Source organism: Dendrobates tinctorius, unplaced genomic scaffold, assembly GCF_039654945.1.
Source record: "Dendrobates tinctorius isolate UK_male_01 unplaced genomic scaffold, ASM3965494v1 ptg000060l, whole genome shotgun sequence".
Taxonomy (NCBI): Eukaryota; Metazoa; Chordata; class Amphibia; order Anura; family Dendrobatidae; genus Dendrobates; species Dendrobates tinctorius.
In genome coordinates, this window is record NW_027361728.1 from 65,264,700 (window position 1) to 65,286,240 (window position 21,541).

The 21,541-nt window shown below is 42.4% G+C and overlaps 1 protein-coding gene across 1 annotated transcript in view; it reads left to right on the forward strand.

Annotated features, from left to right (window-relative positions):
- Window positions 1-21,541, forward strand: part of PLCH1 (phospholipase C eta 1) — a 370,702-nt gene that overhangs the window by 214,116 nt on the left and 135,045 nt on the right. The window contains exon 4 of the mRNA XM_073579023.1: window positions 10,471-10,714. Within this exon, the coding sequence (XP_073435124.1) occupies window positions 10,471-10,714 (244 nt within the window). The remainder of the gene's footprint in view (window positions 1-10,470; window positions 10,715-21,541) is intronic.

Genomic DNA, 21,541 nt, shown 5'->3' on the forward strand with positions numbered 1-21,541 from the left:
TTAGTACGGGAAGAGGAAGTGGAATTCTCTATATAGGATGAGATGTTTGGAGGGGCTGAAGCCTAAAGCCCCAAAGGGGTTTCCCATTCACTGCTGGTAATGGGCCCCTTCCGAGAGAGACTTAGTGTCACCTCCCTAAAGTGGACGTGCAGGAAAGCGGCTCTTCCATTTAAGGGCAACTCTCAATGGCAAGCTTGCTCAGGAAATCCTGGGACGCCTGCACAACCCTGCTTAAGGCTAATATAGCCTCTACATGTGTAGCCGGGTCCCTGTCTGCTGGTGGAGTATGCCGGAGGATCACCTAACTCGGGACCTCCAGGGAAGGAACCCTTGACTCTCTTTCCCTATTACAAAAGCGACAGGGTTCCTAGTGGATGCTTCTGCTAAGTCCATACGGATAGCAGCAAAATCTGCGGTGCCAACCGACCCTTCTAGGTTTGTCAGGTGGCGGCTGCTAAGCAGCTTGAGCTTGGGCCGGGACCCGAATGGGAGACCAGCCTGCAATCGCAGGTCACGGGTCATGCATTTACCTCTCCAACTCAGCCAGGGGAACTCTGTGGCTGAAAGCTTGGGGAGGAGACTTTATCAAACGTCTATGTTTCCCTTTCAGGGACATTATTATGTGGCCCTGCTCTGGATGATATCCTAGAGAAAGCCACTGATAAAAAGACTTCTGGAACCTAGGAAACATTTTTTTTTGTCTCCCTCCCCGTGACCAGTCCTCCCAGAATTCACGGTTCTCTGGTCGGGGGATGACCCTTGAATTTCATAGATTGTTGCAATCCATAACCTCAAACCAATGGGTTATTCGCACCTTTCATGATGGACTGAGATTTGAGGTTCGAGAGTCCTCCCCCTTCAATGCCTAAGAGTGACGTCCTTGCAGGCGTACCTCCAAAAATCCTTGCTGCCAGACATAAAGACACTCCTAGTATAATAGTTTCATGGAAAATAACCCCATTTACATAGATTTAAACAGTTATACAACTATGAAATACCATAGAAGATGGGTACATAATTGGACATAATAGGACTATCGCAGGAATATATCAAATATATGAAAGAAAAAAGGCGAAAGAAAGTCCAATACAAAGAATTTATACAAAAATACATAAATAACTTTATTAACATAGATCCAAGGTATAGGAAGCAGTGAGATAAGAGTCAATAATGACCATAAAAAGCACATGGGCAAAAAATGGGGCACATGCAGGTATGTGACCACAGGGATAATAGTGATTACAGCAATAAACAGTACGAAGTTTAAGAATCCTACATCATCCCTTAGTAATACAAACAGCCAGTCATAATATATATTGAGGCAATCTCCCCATAGGCAGAGGCCACTACTCTCGCCTCTTCGTAATTGCAAAACCTTCAGGAAAGCAGGGTTATAATAAACTTAAAACCCTTGAACCAAGTGGTAAAGTACAGATGATTCAGGATGGAGTCTGTTAAGTCATCAATCCCCCTCTTAGGACAAATTGGGTGTTGGCCACAATAGACCTGAGGGATGCTTCCTATCATGTCCCGATTCATCCAGACCACAGGGAATTCTTCAGGTTTGCGGTTTTCCAGGGTCCCCGGGTCAACCACTACCAGTTCAATGTCCTGCCATTTGGGGTGTCATCAGCCCCTCGAGTGTTTACTAAGATAATGGCAGAGGCAATGACCTTCATTTGCCAGCTGAGGATTTGCACTGTCCCATACCTAGATGACCTTCTAATAAGGGCTCCATCCATTGCTCTCCTGAACCAGGACGTAGGAAGTCGCTGGAGATTTTGCAGTCCTTGGGTTGGATCCCCAACCTGGAGAAATCAGACCTTCTTCCTTTGTCAGGGAAGAAGTTCTTAGGGATACTCCTGGACTCAGGAAGACGAACATCTTTCTTTCCCAGGGAATGACAACTCGACCTTGTTCAGAGGTCCTCCAGGTTCGGAGACCAAAGAGCACCAACCCTGAGACTCAATGTCCATCCTAGGTTCATTTACAGCGTGCATCCAAACTGTTTCCTGGGCTCAAGACCATACTCGGTTCCTTCTATCCTATGTACTCCGGTGTTCGAAGAAGTATCGGAGTACTCTGACCAAGAGAACCCCTCTTCCTGGTCATGTGAAGGCGTTTCCCATGGTGGCTGGACTACCAGAACCTCCAGCAGGGCGTCAGCTGGGATCAGCTCTCCCTGAAAATTGTCACTACAGATGTCAGTCAGAGAGTCTGGGATGCTATAGTGGAGTAGTGGAGAAATCACACTTCCTGGGGGTATGGCCCCCAGACGTCAGAGCCAGCTCCTCAAATGTGAGAGAACTGAAAACCGTGGAGGAAGCGTTGAAAGCAGCATCAACCCTACAGTGTCCTACATCTGACACCAAGGAGGCATGAAATTCTTCAACCAAAAAATTGGTAGCTGCAAGAAATTTTTCTTGGGCAGAGAAATGTCTGTTGTCCATATCAACAGGCAAGACATTCATTCCGGGGAATGGAGCGTAGACCAAACAGTATTTTTGTTTCTAGTGTCAAGGTGGGGAAATCCCGATGTTAATTCTTTTTGTCAGCGGTCAAAACGCGAAGGTGGAAACTTTTTTCCCTCACTCTCACCGGCGGAGCTTGGGGAATAGATGCCTTCTCCCATCCGTGGCAGTTCAATCTGGCTTACACCGATTCCCACAGTAGCGAGAACACTGCAGAAGATACGGGCAGATCAAGTCGCTACAATCCTAGTGGCTCCCTTGTGGCCAGGGAAAAGCTGCTACGCAGGCCTTCGGAACATGGCTCAGGAAGTACCAATACTTCTGGCCCTAGAGGGCCAGTCTCCTTTACTAAGACCCTCTACTGCACCCAGACCCGCACAGAATGAACCTCGCAGCCTGGCTACTGATGCCGGAATTCTAATGGCTTAAGGCCTTTCCGAGGAAGTGATCCAAACTCTACAGAGCACCGGCCATTCTAGGCTGAGCATGACTAACGCCATTTACGGGAAGGTTTGGAAGATGTTCTCATCTTGGTGTTCCTTAAGTGCCCTGGACCCCTTCCATCCTAATATCACAGATCTTAGAATTTCTTCAAGATGGCTTAATTATAGGGCTCACTCCTAGTACACTAGAGGTACAGGTGTCAGCTCTTTGTTCATTTTACAACCAAGATCTGGCAAGCCATTGATGGATCAAGCGATTCATAACCTCAGCAACTAGAATCCGTCCCAGACTCCGTAGTCAATTTCTCCTTGGGACTTGAACCTAGATCTCAAAGGCTTGACCTGGGAACAGTTTAAGCCACTGTCTTCCACGGCTCTGGAAAATGTAACACCAAAAACTGCGTTTTTGGGAGCAATTACTACCGCAAGGCGCATAGGAGAATTACAGGCGCTTTCAATACAGGAGACATACTTGACCATCACGGAAGATAGCATCTTCCTAAGGTTAAATCCCTCCTTTATGCCTAAGGTAGTCTCAAACTTTCATAGGTTCCAGGACATTGTATTACCTTCCTTCTGTACAAACCCCTCCAACACGAAAGAAGAAGCCTTTCACACCCTCGACGTCTATAGAGTAGTTCTCTTCTACCTCCAGCAGACGGAGAGTTGGAGGATTGACCAGATTTTATTTTTTTAAATTTCCGGTCGTAATAAAGGCAAAAAGCCGGCAATCACCTGTTAGAGTATACATCGAATTTTATTGAAGAAACCTCCCAATGATAACAGTATAATCTCCAAAATGAATAAAAACTCAAAATGCACTGTTCCAAATTATTATGCACAGTAGAATTTCTAAACATTTGATATGTTTTAAAGAACTGAAAATGCTCATTTGTGGAATTTGCAGCATTAGGAGGTCATATTCACTGAACAAAAAAGCTATTTAACTCCAAAAAATCCTAACAGGCCAAGTTACATGTTAACATAGGGACCCTTCTTTGATATCACCTTCACAATTCTTGCATCCATTGAACTTGTGAGTTTTTTGGGGAGTTTCTGCTTGTATTTCTTTGCATGAAGTCAGAATAGCCTCCCAGAGCTGCTGTTTTGATGTGAACTGCCTTCCACCCTCATAGATCTTTTGTTTGATGATACTCCAAAGGTTCTCTATAGGGTTGAGGTCAGGGGAAGATGGTGGCCACACCATGAGTTTATCTCCTTTTATGCCCATAGCAGCCAATTACTCAGAGGTATTCTTTGCAGCATGAGATGGTGCATTGTCATGCATGAAGATTATTTTGCTCCTGAAGGCACATTTCTGCTTTTTATACCATGGAAGACAGCTGTCAGTCAGAAACTCGATATACTTTGCAGAGGTCATTTTCACACCTTCAGGAACCTTAAAGAGCCCTACCAGCTGTTTCCCCATGATTCCGGCCCAAAACATGACTCCTCCACCTCCTTGCTGATGTCGCAGCCTTGTTGGGACATAGTGGCCATCCACCAACCATCCACTACTCCATCCATCTGGACCATCCAGGGTTGCTCGACACTCATCAGTAAACAAGACTGTTTGAAAATTAGTCTTCATGTATGTCTGGGCCCACTGCTACCATTTCTGCTTGTGAACACTGTTTAGGGGTGGCTGAATAGTAGATTTATGCACCACAGCAAGCCTTTGAAGGATCCTACACCTTGAGGTTTGAGGGACTCCAGAGGCACCAGCAGCTTTAAATATCTGTTTGCTGGTTTGTAATGGCTTTTAGCAGCCGCTCTCTTAATCCGATGAACTTGCCTGGCAGAAACCTTCCTCATTCTGCCTTTATCAGCACAAACATGGTCTGTGCTCAGAATCAGCCACAAATCTCTTAACAGTACGATGATCACGTTTAAATTTTTGGGAAATATCTAATGTTTTCATATCTTGACCAAGGCATTGCACTATTTGATGCTTTTCAGCAGCAGAGAGATCCTTTTTCTTTCCTAAATTCCTTGAAACCTGTGCCCTGCTTAATAATGTGGAACATCATTCTTAAGTAGTTTTCCTTTAATTGGGCTCACCTGGTAAACTAATTATCACAGGCATTTGAGATTGATTTCAGTGATCCAAAGAGCCCTGATACACAATACCATCTATGAGTTTATTTGAAAAACAAAAAATTACATCTTTATGACACTTAAATCCAGTCTGCATAATAATTTGGAACACAGTGTAATCCATTTTTGATAATATCTTTTAAAGAAAAATATCCTGTTAGTGAGAATATAGTGACAGTGCTTCATCTGTGCATCCATTAGCTTGTTATGGCTATATATATACACATTGCTGGCGCACCATATAGCCTCTGTGACATATAGCGTAGATTCTACATCCTGCTTTGATGCTGTTGTCGAAGCGATATTGCAGACCCCTGTCTGACTATCGTGAAGGGGCTACTGTCAGCAAGAACCATAGTAGACCGTAGCAGTACGAGTGATCACGGGCTGCTCATTGCTCACCCAGTCAGTACCAGTACATACCCAAAAAACTGACAAGTGAGGAGCTAGAGACAGACTCGGACATTCTGCTGCACAGTCTTCTGAAATGACAGTTAGGGAATGTTCACATGTTGTGTTTTTTTTTTTTTTGCGGAACATGCAGTATTTTCCAATACCAGCAAAGTTAATTAACCCCTTCATGACCAATGACGCCACATAGGTGTCATGAAAACCTGTGCCATTATGACCAGTGACGTGGCTACGATCACTCTGATTGGCTGTTAAAAGTGAAAAAGCCAATGTGATAAACACTCACAGTGATCAAAATAGAATGAAAAGTAAATAAACCCCCGTTTATCACCCCCATAGGCAGGAACAAATAATAAAATAAAGAAATTATTATTATTTTTATTTTTCCATTAGGGTTAGAATTAGGGTTAGGGTTGGAATTAGGGTTAGGGTTGGAACTAGGATTAGAATTAGGTTTAGGGTTGGAATTATGGTTAAGATTAGGGTTAGGGATGTGTTGGGGTTAGGGTTGGGATTAGCGTTAGGCTTGTGGTTAAGGTTATGGTTAGGGGTGTGTTGGGGTTAGGGTAATGGTTAGGGTTGGGATTGGGGTTAGGGCTGTGGTTAGGGGTGTGTTGGGGTTAGGGTTGGACTTAGAATTGAGGGGTTTCCACTGTTTAGACACATCAGGGGGTCTCCAAACGCGACATGGTGCAACCATTGATTCCAGACAATTTTGCGTTCAAAAAGTAAAACGGTGCTCCCTACCCTTCCAAGCCCCGACGTGTGCCCAAACAGTGGTTTACCCCAACATATAGGGTATCAGCGTACTCAGGAAATATTGCACAACAACTTTGGGGGTCTAATTTCTCCTGTTACCCTTGGGAAAACAAAAAATTGGGGGCTAAAAAATTATTTTTGTGGAAAAAAATTATTTTTTTATTTTCACATCTCTGCGTTATAAACTTCTGTGAAGCACTTAGGGGTTCAAAGTGCTCACCAGACATCTAGGTAAGTTCCTTGGAAGGTCTAGGGTCCAAAATGGGGTCACTTGTGGGGGGGTTTCTACTGTTTAGGCACATCAGGAGCTCTGCAAACGTAACGACGACCGCAGACCATTCCATCAAAGTCTGCATTTCAAAACGTCACTACTTCCATTCCGAGCCCTTACGTGTGCCCAAACAATGGTTCCCCCCCATATATGGGGTACCAGCGTACTCAGGACAAACTGGACAACAACTTTTGCAGTCCAATTCCTCTTGTTACCCTTCTGAAAATAAAAATTTGCGAGCTAAAAAATAATTTTTTTGAGGAAAAAAATGATTTTTTATTTTCACAGCTTTGCGTTATAAGCATCTGTGAAGCACTTGGGGGTTCAAGGTGCTCAACACACATCTAGATAAGTTCCTTGGGGGGTTTAGTTTCCAAAATGGGGTCACTTGTGGGAGGTTTCCACAGTTTAGGTACATCAGGGGCTCTGCAGACCATTCCATCAAAGTCAGCATTTCATAATGTCACTACTTCCATTCCGAGCCCCGACGTGTACCCAAACAGTGGTCCCCACCCACATATGGGGTACCAGCGTACTCAGGACAAACTGGACAACAACTTTTGGGGTCCAATTTCTCCTGGTACCCTTGTGAAAATAAAAAATTGCGCACTAAAAAATAATTTTTTGAGGAAAAAAAATATTTTTTATTTTCACGGCTCTGCGTTATAAACTTTTGTGAAGCTCTTGGGGGTTCAAAGTGCTCACTATGCATCTAGATATGTTTCTTAGGGGGTCTAGTCTCCAAAATGGTGTCACTTGTGGGGGGTTTTCACTGTTTAGCCACACAGGGGCTCTCCAAACACGACATGGTGTCCTATAACGATTGGAGCTAATTTTCCATTCAAAAAGTCAAATGGTGCTCCTTACCTTCCGGACCCTGCCGTGCGCCCAAACAGTGGTTTATGAGCACATTTGATGTATCGGTGTACTCAGGAGAAATTTCCCAACAAATTTTAGGATCCATTTTATCCTGTTACCCATGTGAAAATGAAAAAACTGAGGCTAAAAAAAAAATTTTTGTGAAAAAAAAGTCCTTTTTTTTTTTACGGATCAATTTGTGAAGCACCTGGGGGTTCAAAGTGATCACTATGCATCTAGATAAGTTCCTTGGGGGGGGTCTAGTTTCAAAAATGGGGTCACTTTTGGGGGAGCTCCAATGTTTAGGCACACAGGGGCTCTCCAAACGGGACATGGCAACCGCTAAATATTCCAGCACATTTTCCATTCAAAAAGTCAAATGGCGCTCCTTCCCTTCTGAGCCCTGCCGTGCACCCAAACAATGGTTTATGACCACATATGAGGTATCTGTGCACTCAGGAGAAATTGCCCAACAAATTTTAGGATCCATTTTATCCTGTTGCCCATGTGAAAATGAAAAAATTGATGCTAAAAGAAAATTTTTGTTGGAAAATTTAAAATGTCCATTTTTTCTTTCCATGTTGCTTTAGTTCCTGTGAAACACCTCAAGGGTTAATAATCTTCTTGAATGTAGTTTTGAGTAGCTTGAGGGGTGTAGTTTTTAGAATGGTGTCACTTTTGGGTATTTTCTGCCAAATAGACCCCTCAAACTGACTTCAAATGTGAGGTGGTCTCTAAAAAAAAAATGGTTTTGTAAATTTTGTTGTAAAAATGAGGAATCACTGGTCACTTATAACTTCCTAACAAAAAAAATTTGTTTCCAAAATTGTGCTGATGTAAAGTAGACATGTGTTGAAGCGTTCCTGAGTTATTACCTCATAAAGGGACACTGGTCAGAATTGCAAAAAATGGCCTAGTCATTAAGGTCAAAATAGGCTTGGTCATGAAGGGGTTAAACTTCTGAAATCTCATGTGTATACTACGTTTTTTTCCCTTGCAGATTTGAACATTCAAAGCGTTTTTTCCCATTTGCAGTGTTTTTTTACTTACTGTAGCACTCTAGCCGACTCTCCTGCATGGTGTTCTCTTCTCCCTCCATGCAGGGGTGCCGGCCTACCCACCGCTCCAGCCTCGCGATGTGGTCCCTGGTGATTCCTGCTTCCTTCCTGTATTATGGCGCGCCAAGTGCTCTAGTGCTTCCCTTCTCTTAAAGGGGCAGCGTATGGCGAATGCCCTCAGCCTGTTGCTGAGAGGCATTTAGTGTAATGATGTCCTCCTGCAAGATGGCTCCCAGCTAATTACTGGGTCATCCTGTATAAAAGACTCCCTCTCCCTTAGGGAGTCGACAAGCAGCAAATTTAGTCATTAGATAGTGTAGTGTTCTACTGGTGCAGTTGTGAGGTCCCCTGGTCCTGGTGATGCCAGTGTCTTGAACCCGAATCCCTGGTCTCCGTGCGACCAGTGCTTGAATGTTGTCCTCTGGTCCTGGTGTGGCCAGAGTCCTGAACCTGAATCCCTAGTTCCCAGTGTGGTAAGTGCATGAACGTTGTCCTCTAATCCCGGTGTGGCAAGTGTCCTGAACCTGAAGCCGAGGTCCTGGTGCGGCCAGACAAACATTGTCCCCCGGTCTGTGTGGAGCCAGTCTCTGGTTTCCGGAATCTGCCTAGCATTGATACTTGGTGGCTATGTGCAGCCCAGTCTATCTCCACCATCATGAGCTCCAGTGACCACTTGGTAGCTGCTTAGCTACGCCCCTTCCTAGGGATGCCTGGTTTTGTAGCACAGTGAGTCCACAAATCCAATTGTGCCAGCGTTGGGCATAACACCCATTTATATAAATAGAGAAAAAAAATGCGAAAATGTGTGGATGTTACACAGCATTGAGCACCAGCTGCCATCTCCTATCTTGGTAATGGGAAAATTTGTAGTTTCTGAAGACAGATTTTTGCATTGAGAATTTTGAGCATGAAGGATCAGTCCAGGGGGAGGAAGAAGCAGATAACTCTTATAAGAAGCATTATAAAGTGTCTTATTTTCATGTGTACCAATGATTTATGAGAGAAAAACAGTTTCTCTTTAAAGGTCTTCCGGCAGCAGGTTTTTGCTATGTAATCTGATAACATCAGGTAGAGGCTGAAGCTTGGAATTCATTGATTTGTCATTTATTAAGCTGTGTGCCATGGTTTACTTACACTGAAGGTTTTATCACCTAGACATTATCACTGCCATGTCTGTTGCTCATGTGACTGCTAGTATGACCGACCACGCCCCCTCCTCTGATAATCTGCTCACTGTCAATAGATATTAAATAAGGGAACTGGTGTGGGCGGGGTTAGCTTTCGGAGCTCTGCTTCATGTTACATCTAAGAACTCTGTGTCAGAACTGCTGCAACCGGTAAACTTAGCGATACATCGTTGGAATCAGAACGGGTTTTCCTATATTGTGCTGCTCTCAAATGAGGTAGCAAAAACCTGGTGACAAATTCCTTTTATAGCCTTGTTTTTATGGATTGACAATTGTGTTTTGTTTGTTTTTTTAACCTCAGTTTTTTCATACATAAAATTTGCTGTGTTCAACAGTCCAAGCAAAGTGGATGTGATTTTATGAAAACTCGTACACAGTGTGCGTCTAAAGGTGCTATTGATCTGTGCAGGTTTGGTGCATTTTGTCCCTATAGGATTCTGTTAGGAGCCTGAAAAAAAATAAAAGTAAAAAACAAAATTGCATTTTTAACACAATTGTAAATTCCTAACTTTTCTGCCCTGAAACGCATTACATAACGTTGTGCCAAATCAGCACGAAAAACTCATAGAAGAAAAGAGGAAACGCAAAAAAATCTGCAAAACACAATAAACAGAACAGTTTGCTTTCACGCAAGGACAAAAGAAAAGGTGCATGCATTTTTTCACTACAGGGGAATATGACGTAAACATGGACATCCACGTTAATATTTTCGGGCCTGCAGTGCCCTTCTACCAGTCACACTGCACGGCCGGCGGTCTCCCTTTGTTGTCTGTATGCACTTCTGCCAAGGCACAGATCCTCCGCAGCTAAACAATCAGCCCGGTCTAATGACAGCGCGCAGGCGAAACGCTCTGACAACACACGACTGCCCCCTGGGCATTTATCCCAATCCTAATTTTGTCTTTCTCATTTCAGTTATAATTGATTCCATTTACAAAGTCACAGAGGGGAGGCAGTCTGAGATCTTCCACCGCCATGCAGACGGAAACTTCGACCCTACTTGTTGCTTTACCATTTACCATGGTAACCACATGGAGTGTTTGGATCTGATCACATCCAACCCAGAAGAAGCCCGGACATGGATTACAGGGTTAAAGTATTTGATGGCTGGAATAAGTGATGAAGATTCTCTCGCTAAAAGGCAGCGGACTCATGATCAATATCCTTTACCTAATGTTCGGTTTCTTCCTAAGGGTTAAATATCTGCCTGCTCATTATGCATTTAGTATGTAATGTACAGAGTATTGATTTATTATAGATGAGCTGGACAGAGTTAAATGCTTGTGACTATTGCATATTTAAGTATTATTTTATGACTTATTTTACATTATAGTGAGTTATATTCAACCATAAAGACAGATGGGAGACTGTCCATCTACAACACATTGCTAGGTAACGGCCAAAGATATATGTATGTATATTTGTATATATGTGTGTGTACATGTGTATATAATAAATAAATAAATATATATATATATGTGTGTGTGTTTGTGTGTGTATATATATATATATATATATATCACACACACATACACACAGACACACGTATATGTATACAGTATGTCACAAAAGTGGGTACACCCTTCAAATTTTTGGAAATATTTTATTGTAATTTTTAATTTGACAATTTAGCTTAGGAGTGTACTCACTTTTGTTGCCAGTGGTTTAGACAGTTATTGGCTGTGTGTCCCAAAAGAAAATATTTTACAAAACTGGGGTGTGCTCACTTTTGTAAGATACTGTATACGTATGTGTGTATTTAATATACATATATGTGTGTATATACAATTTGGAGCTTAGATCTGCCCGCTCAGGAAACAAACATAGGATAAAAAAAAGGTCTAGCTTTCCTTTATCTTCACACACAACTCTGGAGTTCACTTCTCCAGGCAAACCCAACACCGATTGACTCAGAAGACTGACTATTTACTTCCTAAACCACAGCCTGGAGTGGAGATATGGTGGACAGCCTCCCGCCCTAACTTCATTGTTAACTAAATCTAGCCCTTACGTTTGCCTAGTAAACCCCCCTCACAGCACTTAGTATGCTGGATCATTTTTCTAGGTTCATATCACTGAAGCTAACAAACTCAGTGATTCATGCCTCCCCTCTAGTACTTTGCCAGTGACTTTGTCATAGTATATATTGTACGTGTGTGAGTATATATATATATATATATATATATATATATAGTGTATATGTATGTACGGTATGAGTGTGTACGGTATGTGTGTGAATATGTATTATATACTGTATGTGTATACTATTATATATTAATAGTATTGGGACAGTGAGAGCCCAGCTGCTAGGAAATTCAGCGTTATCTAAAACAGGGGATCACTTATCTCCTTAATGACCGCACTGCGTAAAGGTGGTGGGTTGAGTGCTCCATAAAATGCTACACTAGGTGTGGAAAAATATATTCACTTTCAATCTTCTTTTTCTGCACCTTCTACAGAATTGTTTGGAGCACTATTGCCCATGACCTCATGCAAAGCGGGAATCTGTAACCTCCAAAAGGTATATTTAACTACTTAAACAGTTACAGTGTTTTGCCAGCATATTCTCTCCCCTTGGCACTTTTCATGTTTTGCTACCTCACAACCAGGGCTGTGGAGTCGGTAAGCCAAACCTGCGACTCCGACTCCGACTCCTCAATTTCCCTTACTCCGACTCCAACTCCGACTCCACGACTCCGACTCCCACACATATTGCTTATATTTAAGTGAAAAATTTATTGTAGTACAATGTGAACCTCAGACATTTAATCATTTTTATGATCCAATAATCAAGATATTTAGATAGAACAGAATATATATTGGTGTACTACCCGGTTTTCATTCTTTTTGGTACAGATACGATATGGATAGACAGATATGGATAAATGGATAGATAGAGCAGATTTCTAATCTGCTTTGGCTATTGAAAACATTATCTATCAGCTCAAAAACCTTTCAGGTGATGCGGTTTTTTAAAAAGATGATCAACTTTTGCAGCTGAAAAACGTATCCTCAAAAAACACAGGAAAAATGCTGTGTGTGAATGTAGCCTTAGATCAGGAATAGAACAGCCATTTATAGGACATTTCATAACTTTCCCAAACTCCTATGAAAAAATATTCAGCACATTCTGCATTGAATTACTGTACCCAATTTATTATATATTTTAGGAGTCGGAGTCGGTCCATTTTATACCGACTCCAACTCCGACTCCGACTCCACCAAAATGAGCACCGACTCCGACTCCGACTCCACAGCCCTGCTCACAACCTGGAATTTTACTGTTTGTCTGTTTATTTTTTGAGGTTTTGGATGAGTTCATGTAAAGGACATGCCTACAACTGTGAACATTTTGTTTTTATTTTTATTGTGAAGCAAGCAACAAATAGACCAAAATAACTGAAAACGTCAGTGTGCATAACTATTAACCCCCCCACCCCAAATTCTGTACTTTGTAGATCCTACTTTTGTGGCAATTATGGATGCAAGTCGCTTTGGATAAGTCTCTATGACATTCCATATCACGCCACTGGGATTTTTGCCGATTTCTCAAGGCAAAACTGCTCCAGCTCCTTCAAGTTAGATGGTTTCCTCTGGTGAAAAGCAATCTCCAAGTCTGATTCTCAATTGGATAAAGGTCTGGACTTTGACTAGGCCACTCCAAAACATTTACGCATTTCTCGTTAAACCACTCACGTGTTGCTTTAGCAGTGTACTTTGGGTCATTGTCTCATTGAAAGATGAATCTCCGTCCCAGTCTCAAATCACTGACAGGCTGAAACATGTTTTGCTCAATAATATCCCTGTATTTCGCACCATCCATCTTGCTCTCAACTCGGATCATTTTCCCTGTCCCTGCTGTCTTTGCTGTCCCACATCATGATGCAACCACCAACATGTTTCACTGTGGGTATGATGTTTTTGGAATCATGAGCTGTATTGGTTTGGCGCCAGACCTTAATAGTGAAAAAGTTAAATTTTGGTCTCATTTGACCACAGCACCTTCCTTCATACATTTGGGGAGTCTCCCACATGTTTTTTGACAAACTCAAAATGAGCCTAACAAATTTTTTTGTCTAAGTGAAGGCTTTTTTCTGCCCACTCTTCCATAAAGGCTATCTCTATGGAATGTATGTTTATTGTGGTCGTATGGACATATACCGCAGTCTCTGCTTGGGAACTCTGGATCTCCTTCAGGGTTACTTTTGGTCTCTGTGCTGCCTCTCTGATTAATATCCTCCTTTCCTGGGCTAATACTTTTCGTGGACGGCCATCTCTTGGCAGTTTTTTTGTGGTACCATATTCTTTCCACTTGATGATAATGGACTTGATGGTGCTCCGGAGGATCATCAGAGATTGAGATATTTATTATAACCCAAGTGCCTGACGTCAACAGATGGGGGTTGTGCTCACAGCCCAACACCATGCGGCCCTCCAAAGAAATGCCACCCCACACCATTACTGACCCACTGCTAAACAGGTCATGCTGAAGGATGTTTCAGGCAGCAGATCGCTCTCCATGGCGTCTCCAGACTCTGCCATGTCTGTCACATGTGCTCAGTGTGAACCTGCTTTCATCTGTGAAGAGCACAACGCGCCAGTGGCGATTTTGCCAATCCTGGTGTTCTGTGGCAAATGCCAAGCGTCCTGCACGGTGTTGGGCTGTGAGCACAACCACCATCTGTGGACGTCGGGCACTCAGACCATCCTCATGGAGTCGGTTTCTAACAGTTTGTGCAGACACATGCACATTTGTGGCCTGCTGAAAGTCATTTTGCAGGGCTCTGGCTGTGATCCTCCTGTTCCTCCTTACACAAAGGCCGAGGTAGTGGTCCTGCTGCTGGGTGGTTGTCCTATGGCCCACTCCACGTCTCCTGGTGTACTGACCTGTCTCCTGGTAGCAGTGTCTGTCTACCTCTGGACACTACGCTGACAGACACAGCAAACCTTCTTGCCACAGCTCGCATTGATGCGCCATCCTGGATGAGCTGCACTACTTGAGCCACTTGTGTGGGTTGTAGAGTACGTCTCATGCTACCACGAATGTGAAAGCACAACCAACATTCAAAAGTGACCAAAACATCAGCCAGAAAGCTTTGGTACTGAGATGTGGTCTGTGGTCCCCACCTGCAAAACCACTTCTTTATTGAGGGTGCCTTGATAATTGCCAATAATTGCCATCTGTTGTCTGTTCCATTTGCACAACAGCATGTGAAATTGATTGTCAGTCAGTGTTGCTTCCTAAGTGGGCAGTTTGATTTCACAGAAGTTTGATTTACTTGGAGTTATATTCTGTTGTTTAAGTGTTCCCTTTATTTATTTGAGCAGTGTATTAAAAGACCATGTGACCCTTAGATTGCACACAGGTGGACTTCCTTTCACTAAGCATGTGACTTATGAAGGTAATTGCTTGCACCAGAAAGTTTTAGCGGCTTCGTAGAAAAAGGGGTGAATACATATGCACATGCCAATTTTTAGTTATTCGATCCCATAAATTTAATTTGTGCCTATATTTTTGTCACTTCACCAATTTAGACTATTTAGTGCTGATGCATCACACACAAATCGGATTACACAAATATTTTAACTCCAGTTGTAATGTAACAAATTGGGTAAAATGTGAAGGGGGTGAATACTTTTGCAAGCCACTCTATATTATAGGGTACTTAACCTTTAAAAAATTAAACAAACAGTAGAGATTTTAGTGTTTTATCGACAGAGAAAATGACTAATTTCACATGCCTGTTAAGGAGCTTTGTTGCACTGTTGACGTGGTCAAGGAGTCAGTGCACCATTACGTCCCCTCTATATGCTTTTTGAGTACTTTCCTTAAACTTGACTGACTGGGCTCACTTACCAAAATCAATTTCTGCCTGAACTCAGTCTGCGGTGTACTGACTGTGGAAGAGCCCAGCAGCGTTCACACGATGTGGGTGCAGGCACGCCATCATTCTCGGCTCTTGTCTGCAGCCACTACTCGCTACACTGATACTGGAAGTGTAGCTAGCGGCAGCAGCCATCATCATCCAGGCATGAGAGCACACTGACACTGTGTGGGCAGAGCTGGGCTCCTTGAGGGCCAGTGTGCTGCAAATTGAGTTCAGGCTTCGCTCTCCCTGGGCAGGCAAGCGCTGTCAATCAAGGAAACTGTTCAGAATTCAAATTTAGCCGATGTTACTGTGCATTGAGACATTGGCCATACCAAAGCTGCATCGATCCTTACTCATTCACTTATGACACAAGTTGTTTCTCCCAGTATATTGCTGGTATGATTTTTATAAAAGTCCCCTTTGTAACTGTGTAAGTAATTGTATGTGTTATGCAGGTGACAGACTTCCTTTAACCCCTTCATGACCAAGCCTATTTTGACCTTAATGACCAGGCCATTTTTTACAATTCTGACCATTGTCCTTTATGAGGTAATAACTCTAGAACGCTTCAACGCATCCTAGCGATTCTGAGACTGTTTTTTCGTGACATATTGGGCTTCATGTTAGTGGTAAACTTAGGTCGATAATTTTTACGTTTATTTGTGAAAAAATCAGAAATTTGGCGAAAATTTTAAAAACGTTGCAATTTTCAAATTTTGAATTTTTATTCTGTTAAACCAGAGAGTTATGTGACAGAAAATAGTTAATAAATAACATTTCCCACATGTCTAGTTTACATCAGCACAATTTTGGAAACAAAATTTTTTTTTGTTAGGAAGTTATAAGGGTTAAACGTTGACCAGTGATTTCTCATTTTTACAACAAAATTTACAAAACCATTTTTTTTAGGGACAACGTCACATTTGAAGTCACTTTGAAGGGTCTATATGGCAGAAAATACCCAAAAGTGACACCATTCTAAAAACTGCACCCCTCAAGCTACTCAAAACTACATTCAAGAAGATTATTAACCCTTCAGGTGCTTCACAGGAACTAAAGCAACGTGGAAAGAAAAAATGGACATTTTAATTTTTCCAACAAAAATTTTCTTTTAGCATAAATTTTTTCATTTTCACATGGGTAACAGGATAAAATGGATCAGAAAATTTATTGGGCAATTTCTCCTGAGTACACTGATACCTCATATGTGGTTATAAACCACTGTTTGGGCGCTCGGAAGGGAAGGCGCACCATTTGACTTTTTGAATGGAAAATATTCTGGAATATTTAGCGGTTGCCATGTTGTGTTTGGAGAGCCCCTCTGTGCCTAAACATTGGAGCCCCCCACAAGTGAACCCATTTTGGAAACTAGACCCCCCCAGGGAACTTATCTAGATGCATAGTGATCACTTTGAACCCCCCCAGGTGCTTCACAAATTGATCCTTAAAAAAAAAGTACTTTTTTTCACAAAAATTTTCTTTTAGCCTCAGTTTTTTCATTTTCACATGGGCAACAGGATAAAATGGATCCTAAAATTTGTGGGGCAATTTCTCCTGAGTACACCGATGCCTCATATGTGGTCATAATCCACTGTTTGGGCGCATTGCCGGGTACGGAAGGGAAGGAGCGCCATTTGACTTTTTGAATGGAAAATTAGCTCCAATCGTTATTGGACACCATGTCGCGTTTAGAGAGCCCCTGTGTGCCTAAACAGTGAAAAACCCCCACAAGTGACCCCATTTTGGAAACTAGATCCCTTAAGGAACATATCTAGATGTGTAGTGAGCACTTTGAACCTCCAAGTGCTTCACAAAAGTTTATAACGCAGAGCAGTGAAAATAAAAAAATCTTTTTTTTTCCTCAAAAATTATTTTTTAGCCCGATATTTTTTATTTTTACGAGGCTAACAGGAGAAATTGGACCACAAAAGTTGTTGTCCAGTTTGTCCTGAGTACGCTGGTGCCCCATATGTGGGGGGACCCACTGTTTGGGTGCACGGCAGGGATAAGAAGGGAAGGAGCGCCATTTGACTTTTTGAAAGGAAAATTAGCTCTAATCGTTAGCAGACACCATGTCGTGTTTGGAGAGCCCCTGTGTGCCTAAACTTTGGATCTCCCCCACAAATGACCCCATTTTGGAAACTATACCTCGTAAGGAACTTATCTAGATGCATAGTGAGCACTTTGAACCCCCAGGTGCTTCACAGAAGTTTATAACGCAGAGCCGTGAAAATAAAATTTTTTTTTTTTCCTCAGAAAATTATTTTTTAGTCCGCAATTTTTTATTTTCACAAGGGTAACAGGAGAAATTGGACCCCAAAAGTCTTAATTCCAACCCACCCTGTTGTAAGTTCATTTTTCCCTTCACCAGTGAGGTCTGATGAACTCCCTCTTCTGGCGAAGGAAGGTAGTGAGGCTGATTACCAAACAGCTGAGCAGGTAGATGATGAGTGGGTCACAGGAACTGATGACTGGATATAAGGCAGCCGACGCCCTGCTGCCTTGCCGGTGATTTTCCTGCTGGATTCTTGGAGACCAGTCTGATTTCTGCTTCTCAAAGCTAAGTTTTGCTCTGCCTTTTGTACACTTTAGTTCTGGTTTTGTTTGCCTTGTTTTTTTGGAGTTCAGCCATCCCCGGCCGGGGGTGAGCTGAATTCCATTTTTGTCTATGATCTGTTGATCTCTGGCTTTGTCTTCAGAATATACCTGAGTGCTGATATAGTCTTTTGAAGCCTAGCGACTTCAGGGCCTGTTTCTCCTATCAGTCTGTTGGTACATTTTTGGATAGGGTTTTTGCGGATTGCAGACAGCAGCTTTTCTGTCCTGTCCTATTTAGTTAGCTTGGGCCCCATCATTTGCTGAATCTATCTTTCTATCTGTGTTAGTGTTTTTCATCTTGCTTCACAGTCATTATATGTTGGGGGCTGCCTATTGCTTTGGGGTCTGCTCTGGGGCAGTTTAGATTTCCCCTTTCTGTCTTTAGGCTAATTTAGTTCTCTGGCTGTGATCGAGGGGTCTAGGGCACCGTAGGAACCCCCCACGGCTACTGCTAGTTGTTGTGGATTTGTTCAGGGGTCTGCAATCCGATAGCTGCCAACTTCTCTGGTTTTCTGGACTTAGCTATTATTTTTGTTTTTTCCTCCTTCGGGACTCATCCATAACACCACCCCTAATTCTAACCCTAACCCTAATTCCACCCTAACCCTCACCCTAATTCCAACCCTAATTCCAACCCTAACCCTAGCCCTAATATTTTCTTTATTTTATTATTTATGCCTACATATGGGGTTGATAGGGGGGGGGGGTTTACTAACTTTTTATTTCATTTTGATCACTGTGAGAGTTTATCACAGTGAACAAAATGAATGAATGGAATCTGCAGCGGCGGACGCACCGCGCATGCGCCCACCATTTTCCAAGATGGCGATGCCCATGATCCGGGACAGCGGGACACCGGGAGCGACAAGCAGCACTCGGCAGGTACCGGGGGGGTGATTGGAATCTGGGGGGAGCAGATGATGACAGCGGCGGCACATCGCCGCTGTTATTCAGTGGCGGGAGCCGATCGCCCCTGCCAGCCGGTGTGTGGGGGGGTCAGATAACAGTCTCCAGCCATGTCCGATGGTACTGCAGCATCGGCCATGGCTGGTTTGTAATATTTCATCAGTTTTCATTGATGAAATATTACTATTGCTCTGATTGGCTGTTTCACTTTTAACAGCCACTCAGAGCGATTGTAGCCACGTGGGGGCGAAGCCACGCCCCCTGTGGTGAAGTACAAAGCCCCCTGTATCTGCGGGTCGGGTGACCTTTCATTGACCCCGGTCACCCGACCCGCAGGGGGGCTTTAAAGTCATGACACAGCGTATACGTCATTGGTCGGATTGGCACCGACTTTCATGACGCATACGCTGTGTCACTGGTCAGGAAGGGGTTAAGGCAGTAAAGCATTACAAAGACATACTGATAGGGAATCTAGATTGTGAGCCCCATCGGGGACAGTGATGATAATGTCTGTAAAGTGCTGCGGAATATGATACTCTATATAAGAAAGCATAATAAATTAATGTATAGATAAAGAATTAGTACTTATATTGTAATACATAATAAATAATATACTGTAGAATAACATGTGAGAATAACGTGAGCAGCTGGAAGGCTGCTTTGTGAACGAGCCCATCGATGCTCCAGCTGGCAGTGAAAGTTGACAAGAGCCTCAGAGGAATAGGCTGAGGGAGACCGGGGTGGAAGACGGCTGCTATTGTGCCGGTACAGTGCAATACTGGTACAACGGACGCACAGAGGGGTGGAGATTGCATCACTTTCTAAATCTGAAATCTTTTATGTCTGGCTTGTTGTTGCTTACTCTGATTTTGAACATTGTGGAATATTCTGCTCTCTCTGCATTCATAGAGATTGGTAGCTACTGTTTAGCCTCATACAGAGATGGCCTCACTAAATACTCCTGGAAACTCAGGAACTGTGCTTCTCTACTGGGACACATTAAACTTCCTTTAAAATGCAAAAATAGAAAAAGATAAACGTCAGGGAACCAGACGCTCGTGGTCGACAGACTCGACACAGATAAAATCCGTTGGAATGTATATTAAAGTGTTTGCTGATATTTGCATGCCAGGCATTTTAGAATTCTCCCAGTGGACTCATAAATGCTATTAATTCAGTGGAGGCGGCTTCGTTGATTAAACATGTATCAGGCTTTACTGGAGACAGTAGAATGTTTTAGCTTCAATAGTGGAGACAACGGTAGGTTCAGATTGGAGAAGATCGCGCCCGATCCTTTTTGCTTTTTACCTTTAATCTAGTGCTAATATTTTTATTTCTGCTCATTTGATGAAGCTTTTAGATATGATGAAGGCTAAAGACACTTTTTTGGTAATAAAAAAAAAAAAAGGCCCCAGTTCATTATTTGCAATTTTTCAGTCACTTTTTATTTTGCTGTCTTGCATGCACTGACAGTTTTTTGACACTAATTCTTTCAAAATGGATCACGCAGTTCATGAATTTGGTTCAAAATCCAAAATGCTCTTTAGTTTTTGTCTGTAACCACTTTTTTATTACAACTTTTTAGAGCCAAAGGTCTTAAAGTCTTTAAAAAGTTGTACTTCTTTCTAAAAATATACCAAATTCAAAACTGCCAAAGAAACATAATTCCAGGCAAAGACTGGAGTCAGATGTGCCAAAAAAATGCGACATTTGGAAAATGTTTAATTTCATGAATCTGCGTAAACATGTGAATAAGCAAAGTTGACAAAGAAAAATCAAGAAGAAGAATAAAAAACAATTCCAAAACTCAAACCATACCTTAAAACGTACAGTAGGGAAAATAAGGATTTAATACACTGCCAATTTTTGCAAGTTTCTTATTATTTATGTAGTTAAAGAATATTTTGGGATTATTTTTACTTTCTCTGGCAATGAGTCTCTCTGTCTCAATCTTTGCTGCCTTGATTTGCTTTTTACAGAATTTATTTAATCTTCTGTATTTATTTAATGCCTCATCACTACCCACTTGCTTTAATTCTCTAAATGCTTTATTTTTATCTCTTATTGCGCCCCTTACAGCTCTATTTAGCCATAGTGGTTTCCTCCTATTTCTAGCATGTTTATTCCCATATGGTATATATTGTGCACAGGTCCTATTCAGGATGCTAATAAACATCTCCCATTTTCTTTGTGTATTTTTCTGTCTCAGGATATCGTCCCAGTTAATTGCACCAAGATCATCTCTCATCCGTTGGAAATTTGCTTTCCTGAAGTTTAGTGTCCTTGTAACCCCTCTACTACACATCTTATTAAAGGATACATGAAAACGTATTAATTTGTGATCACTATTACCCAAGTGACCCTCAACCCTTACATTTGATATGCGGTCTGCCAACTTAGCAAACTTATTGGGGTGTGCCAGATCAGGACTAGCCTCCCTGGCACTCTTCCCTCTACCCCGCCTTCTATCTGTCTCCCAGCTAGCTGCTTCACTGTCCTGCAGCTCCAACCTAGCATCCTCCCCCACGTTTATCCCATTGAGCGTCTGCTCAGTGAGCAGCAGACTCCTTTCCATATTGTCAATGGATCTCAGTGTTGCGTCTCCATTTTTC